General features: G+C 43.7%; 1 protein-coding gene across 2 annotated transcripts in view; it reads right to left on the reverse strand.

The window, feature by feature from the left end:
- pkn2a (protein kinase N2a) overlaps nt 1-13055 on the reverse strand; it is a 14280-nt gene continuing 1225 nt past the window's right edge. The window contains exons 1-23 of one of the 2 annotated variants that reach the window (XM_088395424.1): nt 11056-11187; nt 9906-10070; nt 9654-9789; nt 7343-7497; nt 6223-6352; nt 5988-6133; nt 5615-5828; nt 5293-5478; nt 5021-5130; nt 4802-4945; nt 4632-4707; nt 4359-4515; nt 4155-4284; nt 3913-4049; nt 3689-3764; nt 3507-3598; nt 3261-3437; nt 3072-3134; nt 2900-2976; nt 2490-2632; nt 2307-2414; nt 1955-2035; nt 1-1784 (exon numbers count right to left, since the gene is read on the reverse strand). In XM_088395424.1, coding sequence (XP_088251550.1) covers nt 1581-1784; nt 1955-2035; nt 2307-2414; nt 2490-2632; nt 2900-2976; nt 3072-3134; nt 3261-3437; nt 3507-3598; nt 3689-3764; nt 3913-4049; nt 4155-4284; nt 4359-4515; nt 4632-4707; nt 4802-4945; nt 5021-5130; nt 5293-5478; nt 5615-5828; nt 5988-6133; nt 6223-6352; nt 7343-7497; nt 9654-9789; nt 9906-10070; nt 11056-11172 — 3024 coding nt within the window. In that variant the 5' untranslated portion in view covers nt 11173-11187 and the 3' untranslated portion in view covers nt 1-1580. Of the gene's footprint in view, nt 1785-1954; nt 2036-2306; nt 2415-2489; nt 2633-2899; nt 2977-3071; nt 3135-3260; nt 3438-3506; nt 3599-3688; nt 3765-3912; nt 4050-4154; nt 4285-4358; nt 4516-4631; nt 4708-4801; nt 4946-5020; nt 5131-5292; nt 5479-5614; nt 5829-5987; nt 6134-6222; nt 6353-7342; nt 7498-9653; nt 9790-9905; nt 10071-11055; nt 11188-13055 lie in introns of those variants that run through there. The other variant, XM_088395425.1, reaches the window with a different exon arrangement.

Raw genomic sequence — 13055 nt, forward strand, 5'->3', positions numbered from 1 at the left:
TGCACTAAAACCAAATATTCTTCTGACATGGAGTAATCAGACAAAATAAATTTCACATTATTCAGCAACATTATGAGGTTTCTCATCAAATAGATTTTACATTAATACAATAAAAGCGAGTGACTAACGTGTGACATTTTTCAATTGTAAAATATGTGCCTCTGCTCAATAAATGTTGATACACACATTTACACAAGACCGATAAGATGTAATACACGTAATTCCACTATTACATGTTTAATTTGTGCATTCATGATAGGCGACTCAATGACTGGGGAAAAAATTACTTTTTTTTTTTTTTACACCAGGGTGAAGCTCATCAGTCGTGACTTGAATTATATATTGCTGTACCATCCATTGAGTTTGTATCCATTATGGTAACATGCACAATGAGTAAAAAACAAAACTGTACAATCTATGTCCATTGAAATTATGACAATTATGTAAATCTATTGATAAATGTAGTGCTTTCAGCTTCCTTGTGTACATTATGTATACTTAAAAAATAATTCTCATTTATTAAGAGTTGTCTGTTACTTCAACTCTAATTTGGTGGCGTAGCTGAGTCACGTTAATTGAGGTAAGAAGAAAAAAGTTGGAACTCTGCTAACCCAGTATTACAAAACAACGGTCCTCAAATTTGTTGGGCCAGGGGGATTCTAATTCCAAATCTGTAGTTAAAATATTTTTTTTCTTACAGCAGTGGTTCTTAACCTGGGTTCGATTGAACCCAAGGGTTTCGGTGAGTCGGTCTCAGGGGTTTGGCAGACCCTCCACTGCGGAGGGTCGAACAGACCTGATTTATTGTGTAAATTCGTGATGACGCATATCTTGCAAAGGCAATAGAAGAAGTCACGTTGATCTGCAGGTATGTAATTTGTCTTGAGTTGATGCATTGTGTTTTTTTTTTTTTTTCTTTGAACAAGGTGAAGTTTATGCACGGCTCATTTTGTGCACCAACATTGATGTCTTGAATTTGAAAAGACGCAAAAGAAAAAAATCACGAAAGACGTGTTCGGTGAATGCGCATATGATACTGGTGGGGTTTGGTACCTCCAACAAGGTTAAGAACCACTGTCTTACAGTATTGTGTCTTAACACTGGATGGACAGCTGCTGAATTCATATGCAAGCTTGTATGAACAAGACAAAAACAAAACTTAAACTAGACAAAAAAAAACAGTAGTAGTAGTCAAGATGTGTTGTTGGGCTTCAGTGATGCTTTTAGCAATTTTTTTGCCAGTTTTGAGAGGGATTATATTTCTTGAGCACAAAAATGATGCAATAAAATATCCCATCGAAGAAACTGTACATATTCAAAACAAAATAAACATGAATAAATGTCAGTGAGTGTTCGGGACTGCCGTCTCCAGTCTCGGAGTTCATATGAAAAACATTCTCAGTGGTCAGACAGCATTGCTCCATCCTCCATTAGTTTCTCCAACAAGTTTTTCCTCATAAAAAAATTCTTCATGGTTTCTTTCTTTTTAATAAAAAAAGTGGGATTCCTCAGGGAAGCGTCTTAGATCCCTCAAACCTTTGTACAGAAGAGTTCTGAGCGCTGCCGTTGCACCCGTGGCGCTAACACCAGTCGGCAATGTAATCAAAGTCGGAGAACATGTTCTGCTCGTCCGAGTTGAGCACCCGCGGCTCCCTGGGTGGGGTCAGAATGGGCGCCTCAGAGGTGAATTCGTCGTCAAAATTGCTGACGTCGTTCGCGCCTTGGATGGTGGGCACAAACGGGGGCGTCACTTTCTTGGACAGGAGGCCGTTCCAGTCCATGTTCTGTACATACACATGGAGAATGGAACAGGATAATCGGATTTTGATTTAATGGACCTTATATAGTTCTAAAACAAAATTCTCCAAAATACATCGATTAGAGATTAGGGAATGAATGACTAATTTCAGACAGGCCTCAGTAGGCCTTTGTGCATTTTAATTAAGCTCCTTACCCTGAAGAATAAGTGTTTCTTGACTTCCTCGGCATCCCTTTCTCCTGCTCCAAGACGACGCTCCGGGCTTCTCCTTAAAAGCTGAACACAGATAGACAATGAATGCTAATAAAAGGTACAGCATCTAGGGTGCATCTAAAAAAAAAAAAAGAAAATTGTAGCAAATTTTACTGACTATATTTCAGAAACTAAATTGAAAAAGTGAACTTCTAAAATCCAGAAGGCCAACTTTGACCTAATTCTTTAAGTTAAATAGTTTTTTTATGTAATATTACATTTCTTGAGCGGCAATTTCTCATTTTCATGTTTTTGTGAAATGATTTATCTCAGTCACACTGGTTTCGCAACATACCCTCCTCATGATGGAGATGGCTTCAGTGGAGAGGAATCGTGGGAATCGCACCTCATCATTGACGATACTGTCAAACACCTCCTCCTCATCATCGCCGGGGAACGGCGACTGAAAGAAATGACATGGAGATGCCGTTAGATGGCGCCGAGACAAAGCAAGCGTGGTGGCCAAATGCGCACTCACCTCCCCCACCAGCATCTCAAAAATGAGCACGCCCAGCCCCCACCAGTCCACGGCGCGGGTGTACGACGTTTCAGTCAAGACCTCGGGGGCCAAAAATTCTGGTGTTCCGCAGAAAGTGCTGGTTCTGTCCCTGAAGCCCATTCCTGACCACAACAAATACATTTGTAATATAATCAAAGACATAATTGACTATTGACACATTATTTTATTTAGTCACAGCTTTGATGCCATCCTATGGTAAGTTAGAACATTACACATGAGGGCTTTTTTTTTTTTTTTTTTTTTACAAAGGGTTTTTTTTTTTTACCCTTCATGTTTTAGCGTTTGTGATGGATCCAGTTACATTGGGTTATCTTCTAAACTTCAAATGTGGCCCATCAGCACGTCAGTTCCATCTCCGTTCATTTTACCTTCTTTGCAAAGGCCAAAGTCAGCAATCTTCACATAACCTTTGGTGTCCAGGAGCAGGTTGTCTAGCTTCAAGTCTCTGCCAAACAAAAAACATTCATGTTTTTTTTTTTTTTTCTTTTAAAAAACAGCACAACTACATTTTCGAAATAAATGTCCCGCCGAATGGCTCACCTGTACACAATCTTGTGGTCATGTAAATACTGTAATCCCAACACGACACAGGCAGCATAAAATCTATAAAAAAATAAATAAATAAAAAACACAGAAAAGGTCTCAATTGATTAATATGCTACAATAGGAACAAAAAAATGTCCTTTCTACAAATAGTCTGCCTGCCCACTGGCCTCATGTCACACTTACATGGCCCGCGGCTCGGAGAAGACGTCGGCGTGAATGTGCATCATCAGATCGCCTCCCGCCGCGTACTCCATGACAAAACACACATGCTCCTGCGTCTGGAAGCACGCAAACAAGTTGACCAGGAACGGGTGGCGCACACTGGTGACCGTCTCAAAGATTCGCTTTTCGCACATCAAACTGGAGAAAGAAGAAGAAGATGAGGTCAAGGCTTTGTGTGCTAACATTTGGCATGGCTGCGCTTCTTACCTGTCGACTTCATCGCGAGCCACAATGTCGCCTTTCTTCAGAGCTTTGATAGCGAACATTTCGCCTGTGCTTTTGTACTCGGCTAACAACACCTGGAAAAAAAAAATACAGAAAGGCCTCAGACATCCTGGATGGGGTCAAAACTCTGCTTGTGTAATAAAACTAAATCAAATCAAGCGGACCTTTCCAAAGTGGCCGCGCCCGAGGACTGCAACGCACTTGAAGTCGTTGAGGCTGAAGTGAAACTGCTCTTCTTCCCTGAAAAACGATTTTAAGTAGACATTACTACACATTGTTGTGATTCTTTTTTTGCGATGGATGAAGTCATTTCTTCACCACAAACATCAAAACAGCAGTGAAAGCCAGAGATTATGAATTATGTTCCTAAGAGAAGTTCCAGGTCTACCTTATCTCGGTATCTTTTGGGAAGGCCGTGAGCTCCAGGTCCGGATGTTGAATCTCCGTCTCCGCCACCAGATCCAGATCGGGCTTCACCGCCATGCTGTTCCTATTGTTCAGGAAGTCGAAGGAGGCCAACGCGTCCTGGAATGATGGAACGAAAGGCTAAACGTGAGATGAAATGAGTCCGTGGTCTTTCTTGCTAAATCCTTCACAACCACAGCAAAACAAAACGGCGGGATTCAATACCTGCACTTCCTCCTTGTCAGGCAGAATGCTGTGTTGCTCCGGCGGTTCTCGTATGGTGTCGGGCATTCGGTAGAACTTGGGTCCTGGCGTTGGCTCTCTGTCAAAGTCCAGCTTGGTCACCAGGGGGTCGCTGTGGAAAAGGTTACCGTTTAGAAGTGATAAAAGCACGTCAGGTTCAGTTGACGTCGCGGTGCCTCGGCTTGCCTGCTTGGTGTGGGGGAACCCGGGATACCGCTGGACCCGGTCTCAGCGGCCTGCGGACTGAAGGAGTTGGTGCTCACAGTCGGAATGGCTCTTCTCACCAGACGGCCCCACGTGGCAATGTTGATGTTCATCTGAGGGGCTCGCAGGAAAGTCTTACCTTGGGGGGGGGGATAAAAAGAGGAATAAGGAGTCAACGTCTGATCGACACATTGGGGGAAAAAAGATAAACAACTGTCGAGGAATTAGATGATCTTGATTAGATGGCTCTCTTACCTTGCTGCTTTGAGAAAATCTTCTTTTGCCTTTGCAACTTTGGTCGTCTCTCGATGACGGGATTGAAGAATGTTACCTGAACAAGAAAAGCAATGTTGGAATGACAAGCTTCATAATTTGCATTTTTTTTTTAATTTCCAATGTATTTGAGAGTGAATATGAGCGCAAACCTCAGCAAAGAGCATGCCCTGCGGCTCCAGGTACAAACACATGCCGTGACGCTGGTTGTCCAGGAAGTCCTCAAGACGCAGGAACTTGACCGCGCAAAGTGAGCGCCAGTCTCGCCAGTACACCGAGATCTCCAGTTCGCGCGACTAAACGGGGGGCGGCCATCGGTAAGAAACACGTAGGACTGTGTCGGCCATACACAAAGCAACTGTGTTTGTTACCCGATCCAGCTCCAATGTAAACTTGTGGTCCCAGGCTTGGTTGCTGACCGGCCTCCAGCTGGTTTGACCAACGACGGTGTTGTCCAACTTTAAAACTGCGCTGATCTCATCTAAGAAAACACAGCCTCAACTTACAAATACTGGCCACCTTGCCTGATGTCATCAATTACAGCGGTACTTCGACGTGGGGGTTCACTTGATTCTTCATGCACCCCCCCCAAGTCAAAGTACCACCTTTCATCATTAGTGACAACCCAATGAGAAAAACTTACTCGAGAGCTCCTCGCTTTTCGCCACGCTCCGTGAACTCACGCTGCGGTTTCGGTTGGCTCTGCTTATGAAGGACGAACGCGTTTCGCTGGGGCTCCAGCCAGGCAGGGGGACAGAAGCGGCTTTGGAGCGCCCAGGAACATTTTCCAGCAGGTCTTGACACCCCATGAGCCTGACGTCTAAGGTGCCTGGTAGCGGAGGCCGACAAGTAAGTTCAGTTGTATTTAACTTTAAAGAATATATTTCATCTGTTACTACGGTTTATTTTTTTCACGGTGGCACTTTCCCCAACGCCGATCCCATTTTCCCCAAACCTTGCAGTACCTGTCAGCGCGGCGGGCTTGGTCACTGTGCTATATTGGTTCTGCGCTGAGATGATGCTGGATCGTGGGCTGAGGACTGGCGCGGACAGAAGTGACAGCTCTTCCACAATGCTGCTGTTGCGCGGGTGGTTCTTAGGCAGCTCGCTGAGGCGCTGCTCCAACGAGTAGCGAAGGAGGTCCAGCTTTTGGTTGGATTCGTTAAAGCGAGCCTGCGCCTAAATTGGAGGAAAGGTCGGTCGGGTAAGAGCAGATAGAAACGAATCGTTTCGGTGCAGTTATAAAACCGTGAGCAATTAAAAAAAAAAAAAAAAAAAAGCTTGTTTATCTTCGCCACATTATTGAATTACTGCTGAGCAGCCGATGTAATCTTCTACCTCTAAATGTGCTCTCTTTTCAGTGACTTTCCCGGTGCCCAAGAGTCTCATAACATTCTTGGCGCCTTCTGCCACCGCAGACTCGATCCTGGCATGGTGACAAAGCTCCTCCACCCGAAGGTCCAAAGGGCTGATGATGGCCTTGTCTGGCAGACAATGAACAACTTGAATCTCTTACATCATTTTTTTTTTTATTTTTTTTTTTTATGGTGGCAACATGAATCCTTAGTCTTACCAATCACGTCATTGTTCTCAAAGCTCAACTCATTGGCCTGGCTTGCCTTGAGGATCTGCATCCTGATGAACTCGATCTTCATCTTGCTGTCCTGAAGCAACTGCTGCGCCGTCGCCAGCAGCTTGCGATCCTAGCGGCAGAAATGGCAACATTCATCTCAGCTGGAAGGACCTCCTTATTACAAGAGCAACTCACGGCCAAATTGATCCGATTGATTCAAATCTGGTCAATTGCCAAAACCACAGACGTGTCATTGTGTGCGTAATCGCTGGCCTTTTTTTTTTTTTTTTTTTTGGGGGGGGGAAAACATACGCAGACACACTTTCGAATTCCTCAGGTCACTGATGGCGGCAACCCGGAGGAAAAGGACCCTCTCCGACAGGAATTTCCTCTCATTCTGTATTTCAACACGTCCATTCATTTCACAACCTTTCAGTTCAGCGGCAGCCGTCTGGCATTTCACACAAATCTGTCGAGAAATTGCTTCTTCAGGTTTCCACTGAATTTCTCATTTCTATCTCTCGTAAATGAAACCCACACAGGGCGGCCAAATTAAAGCTTATCGTGTTACTCCGAGCATGACAGCGGCGACAATACCCGTAAATGTTTTGTGAACAAACAGCTGTGAACATGACACACCATGTATCAGCACATGTTTCCTCCCCCCGCAGAGAAGCGGCTCAAAACAAAACCGCTCTCATTCTGCCGTCGGCAAAGTGGAGTCGTGCTGCTTTTTGTAATCTCGGCAAACGGGCGGGTTTTCAAGACACTCAAGGTGTGTCTTGTTATTATTATACAACAAAACCAGTGCTGCTTTTAAATGACTCAATAGGTTGTAGAGAACGGAAAGAAACTCAGGCCGTCGTTTCATATTTGCTCCATTTGAACCCAAAGGACTCGATTAATCGATTCCGAAAATATTCACTAGCCGCAGTCTAAGCAAACAATGTTAATTAATAGTGTTAGGAAACCACGATTGAAAGACGATTGTCTATTATAGGTGTGCGCTGTCATTAGGTGGAAATAGATAACCACAATGTACAAGCATTTAACAATAAGTCTTTGTTCAACAATCATTTCATTTCTCAGCCAGTTTATGTAGCTCATTAGCGAGGCCTACCTTTGAGGGCCCGTTGGAGTACATCTGAATCATGTTCTCCGCGCCCTGTTTGACCTTGAGCTCAATGTCGTTCTGTCTTTTCAGGGCGGCCAGCCGGCTGCTGCTTGTGCACATTCGGCTCTCGCTGTTCGGGGTATCTGGGGTCAGGGGGCATTCTGAGGAGGAAGATAGAAAAGGAAGCGTTAGGGGGGAGGTCTTAGAGCATTCTGTGGACAAGCAGGGCTACAGGATATGACTTCTGCTGGAGTTTGTCAGGAATAGACTTGAAACTGAACTCTGCTTGTACGCGCTATTTCTGGCATGCCGCCATGTTGAGGTTAGCTAAACAATCCCGCAGGCTTGCACCATAACTTAAAAGTTTGCTTACAGAAAACCTGTCAGGTGGCAACGTCAGGAAGTTCAGAATTTGGTATTACAGGAGTTCATTCGTTCGAAGAACAAAGAAGGGAGACGGGAAATATAACATTTCACCATGCGGCACAAAGAATATTCGGGGCTGTAATGTTTGTAATATTGTTTGAATCTCGACAAGAACTTTCTGGGAATCTGTGAGCTGAAAAATTTCAAAATTCCACTGGTGTACTTGAAGCATGGAAATCTTTTCCCAGGTCGAGCTGAACATTACACGTACGCAAAGTAGACAAGAAAACCGGCCTGACTTCTCCCAAACATGATTTGCAAGTTCAGTTTCAGTTTCTGTGTGGTTTGAGTCATAGGAGTATTCCTCCTGAAGAAGAAAAAAAAAAAAAAAGTGCGCTGACTTAAAAACTGCTGTTTAACTGGTTTCGGCCAGTAAATAAAAAAATATAAACCAGCCAGTAAGTCCACTCTCTAGTCACTCATAAAAACAAAGTGTTTGGAATACCTCAAAACTGTCATTACGAAAGAAAACTGCCTCTCTAGTTGGTCAAAGTTGAATTAAAATTGAGATTTTCCTCCTCCCTCTTAATGCGGTTTGGCCTCCGCCGGACAGGGAGGACAAGACACTGAGCTACCGAATAGCGAAAGTGATGTCAACGCTGGACAGCTGACAAGGGCAATCCTCCCCTCGGTTTCTGATGGGAAGGTGAAAAGGAAAGTGGGAAGAAATGACATCATAGCAAAAGCAGAGTGCTGGTCACCTCATAGCAGGTACATCACTTAGAATATCAAGCCTCATCTTGCCAGAACCTAAAATCCGACATGATTCATCGAAACACAGATGCTGCTTCTTTAGAGTGTGACCTTTCTTATTCAAAACACAAGACATGACAGGAACCGATTAATAGCATTTCCATTCATTTCAATGGGCAATGATGATTTGAGATGTGAGAGCTCCGTAATAAATTACACTCGCAAGTGGATTAATTCGGTCAACAAGCATTGACCGAGCGTCGAGAGGTGGTCCCATGACTGCCCGGGTCGAGACGCGCTAAATTCCCAGCTCTCCTGTCATTTCGCCACGGTCAGCGACATTCCCCCTGGTGACGTGTCACACCCAAAGAAAGAAAGACCTTGTTCATCAGACAGAGGGTCACAGAGTCGGGCAAAATTTGTTCCCACTCGAGATAACCATTTACCAAGGCAACGCCGCTTCCCCTCCCCCAAAACACACGTCCAACCCGGTTTACTTCAACTGAAGTGGCTTCGCCTTTGGACGACAGGCTCGTGGGTCCTAAAGCGACCACGCTGAACAAACGCCCCTGACTCTTTGTTTGGGAGTTTTGGGAGCCAGCTTTCAACACCTCTGGAGGGAAACAATCGTCATCTCATTGTAACTGTCGGTGGAATGTGGAATGCAACAGTCTCCGGAGAGTGAGTCACCTCCGAAGAGTGACTGAGGAGGTGGATGTGCTGATGTTTGGACTCGTGTGTTCCGACACAACACTGTCAGAATTACTTACCGAGTGCTACTTGGCATTCAAACTGCCCTGTAAGGTAGCCTAAACCGAAGGAACACTTTGTTGCTAATGAAGTCGAAGAAGTTAGTCGGAGGAACGACAAAAAGTAAATACAAGCGCTGCCTGGAGATATGAGCTTCCTTGGTTACATGACAACGCTCGTATGTCAAAACGTCGTTACCTCGTGAACTAAATGGAAACTCCAACAATTCCAGCCCCCTTTAAAAAAAGACCTAAAATTTTGCAGTGTTTTTTAATAAGGAAACTCACACTTATATATTTTTTTATTATTTAAAAAAAAAATCCTTGTTTTTTCTTGTGATCAAATCAGTGATTAGTTTTTTTTTCTCCCCAAATTTGCTGAAGAACTTGCTGATAAAAAAGCCCAACAACTATTTGCATAGAGAGGGAACACTGATTCCTTTAGTCACCTTGCAGCTCTTCAGGGTCTTTAACCACAATGTGGGCGTCGAGCTCCTGCAGCTCCTGGTGAAGCTCCTCAACCTTCTTGTTGGATTTTTTCAGCATGTTGTCGACATAAGCCAGGCTCTTCTTATCTGTGGTGACCTGAAGAGAATTGCCCAATCATGACAAAGTCTCTGTCAGAATGGAGCTGAAAAGCCAAATGTCGATTGTCCCCTAACGTTGTGGTTGTGCAGTACCCAGTGACAGCAAGCACGTACCTTGCGCAGATTCTCTGCACCTTCTTTGATCTTAAGCTCCTTTCGGATCTCACGGCGAATCTGCTCCTTGATCTCTTCCAGTTTCTGTTGGACCATGGTGTCTGACAGGTCCAGATTGTTGCCAAGGCCCAGCCGCTCTGACACCAGGTGGCCCCTGGCATCCCCCTACGAGAGGAGAGAAGAGAGGCAATGAATAAATAAATAACAGAGATTGCCCTTGGTCCCCGGTTTTGCAAGTCAAAATAGCGGCGAAAAACCGACCGCAGTTCACGCTTCAACTGAACTGAGACATGCCGACAAACGACAACAATGAAGGAAAGAAAACTGTATCTTAGCATGAGGCTCAACAACTAACCATTTACTCAACTTGTTAAGGCGTTGGCGTGTTAGCCACCTCATGGGTGTAAATTTAACAATGAGATGCCGGGATTAAGTACTTGGCACAGCGCTCTTTGCCAGACTGTGACGTACAAGCGAATTGGCTCCACGTGGGCAGCGGACACCATACGAGCTGCCTTGTTGTTGTTTTTTTTCTCCCTCACTAGAATGAGTTCTGCCTGGCGGCTACAAGAATGGCATCAGAGCAAATGTGAGGGTCAGACGGTCAACATGAATATTCAGCAGTGTTTTCAGTCACTGCTGACGGGAGTTCTAGAAGCCTCTACGTTGGTGACTGAAGGATTAGGAAGCACTTCCTTTTCAGTGTCAGAGGTCTTCGTGAAAGCAGCGGTGACACGCTACTAGCAGATGGCATTATACGGAGTCCATTTGGATCGCTGATTTTATAGCAAATCAAAGGAGTGTTTAAAAATTGCAGAAGAATTAAATAGGGTGCGTCACAGAAATTTGGCTTATTTCCAGGACCCAAATTTCCTTAATTATGTCATCAATTGCCATCATAAAAACGTACAGGAAGACTTGTGGGAAACTCTGCAGTATTTCTAAGCCTAACTTACTCAATTTAAACTGAATAATTAATTAAGAATGAGGTCTTGAGATGCAAGCTTTTAAAATTTGAAACACGGGCGCTGTACGGTCGAGCGGACTCAACTCACTTCACAACAAGCAGCAAATAGCGAGCACTTCTTCTATAGAAGCTTCTATAGAAGTCACTCCAAGTTGCGCAATTGTTCCAATGTCTTTCCCTTACCATGACATCATCAGCTTCGGCCACTTCCATCTCAAAATCAGCTGACCAAACCATCCCACGCATGTTGTACTGACAAGTCAGATGTTCGTCCAAAGTGCCCCACTGAAGTTCTGCCATTGCGAAGCACGATGAAGACGTTTGACTATGAAGTTGCTAGCAGGGGCTCCATTCAAAGCCACTCTCATTCATTCACTTTAGCGGATTTCCTTCTACCGTCTCATTTTGTCTCCCTCAACCGCGCCGGTGACATAAACGAGGGAAGATAAACCGTCTGAGCGGCGACGGCCAAATCCCTATTAGCTTCTCGCTCTGTGAGGTCAGAGCGGCCCAGAATGGGTCCTAATCTCGCCGCGGTGGTCTAAAATTAACCCAAGTTAAAAACATAACATCCATCCCGCTGGTGTGGTACAAACAAACAACCATTTAAGATGATAACAATTCAGCCTACTGATGAGAGTGCCGTTCAAATCTCGCCGCAAATGAAGGTGCTTCTTTAAAAATTGCTTCATCTGTGCAATCGCAGAAAATTGAGCAGCATAAACGGAATTAGTTCCGAAGCTTAATACCGCGGCGGAGTGGGAACATTTTGGATTCGAGCCAATTGAACGCAGAGCTTCCCAGCTGACTTACAATTGAGAAACCTTCTGCTGCTCAACTTAAGGAAACCATACTTTGTATAATTCCTGGTCAAGACGCTGCCTGATGACTCATCGGTGAAATAGAGGTCAAACAACGGGAACTGAGAAGAGTGGCGATATGAAAAAGGTTTGCTGCCCTGTGAAACTTATTTGCTCTGCACTATAGCCATATTTGCCCAGCTGGACAGCGTGAGAACACCCAGAAAGGCCCATTTTACTGTGCCACAATGCTCGGAAAGCACAATCAGATAGGATGGAAATAAAAGGGCTAGTAAAACATACAAAGATATCTAGTTTAATTTAACATTAAACAGAAATAACATTAAAACAAAAAAAGAGCTAGGACTCAACAACGTGTACAAGCTGCTGACCAGCTGGAGCATCTTTCAACTTTTCCACCATTACATAAAATGAGTGTAAGCACCAGGTTATGTGGGTTACTTGAAATGACCCCAAAGAAAAAAAACTGCTTTGTAAATGTTTTTTTTTTTTTATAACTGGGCGTAGCAATAAACAGCCTTGGCTCCTCATATCTCGGGAAATTCCAAAGTCGATTCATCTGTAAATCGTGGTCCCACTATATGCTGATAAAATACATAACTTATGCAGGTATAATATTCCTAAACTAAAAGCGGTGAAGCAAACAAATTCAAACAATTCTGGGAAATAGAGATATCAAAAAGAGTCTGGCCATAAATGTGTGTAAATGTATTTCAATGCATATATAGAAGTAAAATATGTATACAGCGTATAACAAAAGGTTCCTGTTGGAATTTAGGTCGATAAGCACACGGTGACAACAATACCAGCCATATGCTGCAGCAGCTGTTAAAAATATACATCTATAAGTGACTTGCAGACAGCCACCAAGGGTACTGAATGATACCATTCTTGCAAAGGTCAACAACTGTTACCTGCACATGTTCAACTCAACTTATCCTTAAATCCAATATTAAATCAAAAATCTGGAAATCTGAAAAACAAGAGTTTCATTCAAACAATGGAAAAGTTGATGCCATTACCCTGCTCCTGCTTTCCACATCTTCCATTCTGGATGATGCCCATCTCAGTTGCCTTCCAGCTCAACCATTGCAACCGTGAAACATATCAAATCACTTGTAGGTTTTGAGCCGCTATGTAACTTGTAGGAATTCAAATGTTCTTGTCTATATAAAACGAGAAATGTTTACAAGGTGAACAAAAACAGGGAAAACATTTCAGTAGGAAGCAGTGCAGTTCTACAATGTAAATTCCAACCAAAATAAAAAAAAACTGTTTAAGTGTCCTCAAATATTCAATGTATCATCATTTATTGGTATGCTGACAGCTGCATTTTATTAGTCAGAAAAAGTCACCTCCAGT

Source organism: Syngnathus floridae, chromosome 14 (genome assembly GCF_059516105.1).
Source record: "Syngnathus floridae isolate MCC-2025c chromosome 14, RoL_Sflo_1.0, whole genome shotgun sequence".
NCBI classification, from domain to species: Eukaryota; Metazoa; Chordata; class Actinopteri; order Syngnathiformes; family Syngnathidae; genus Syngnathus; species Syngnathus floridae.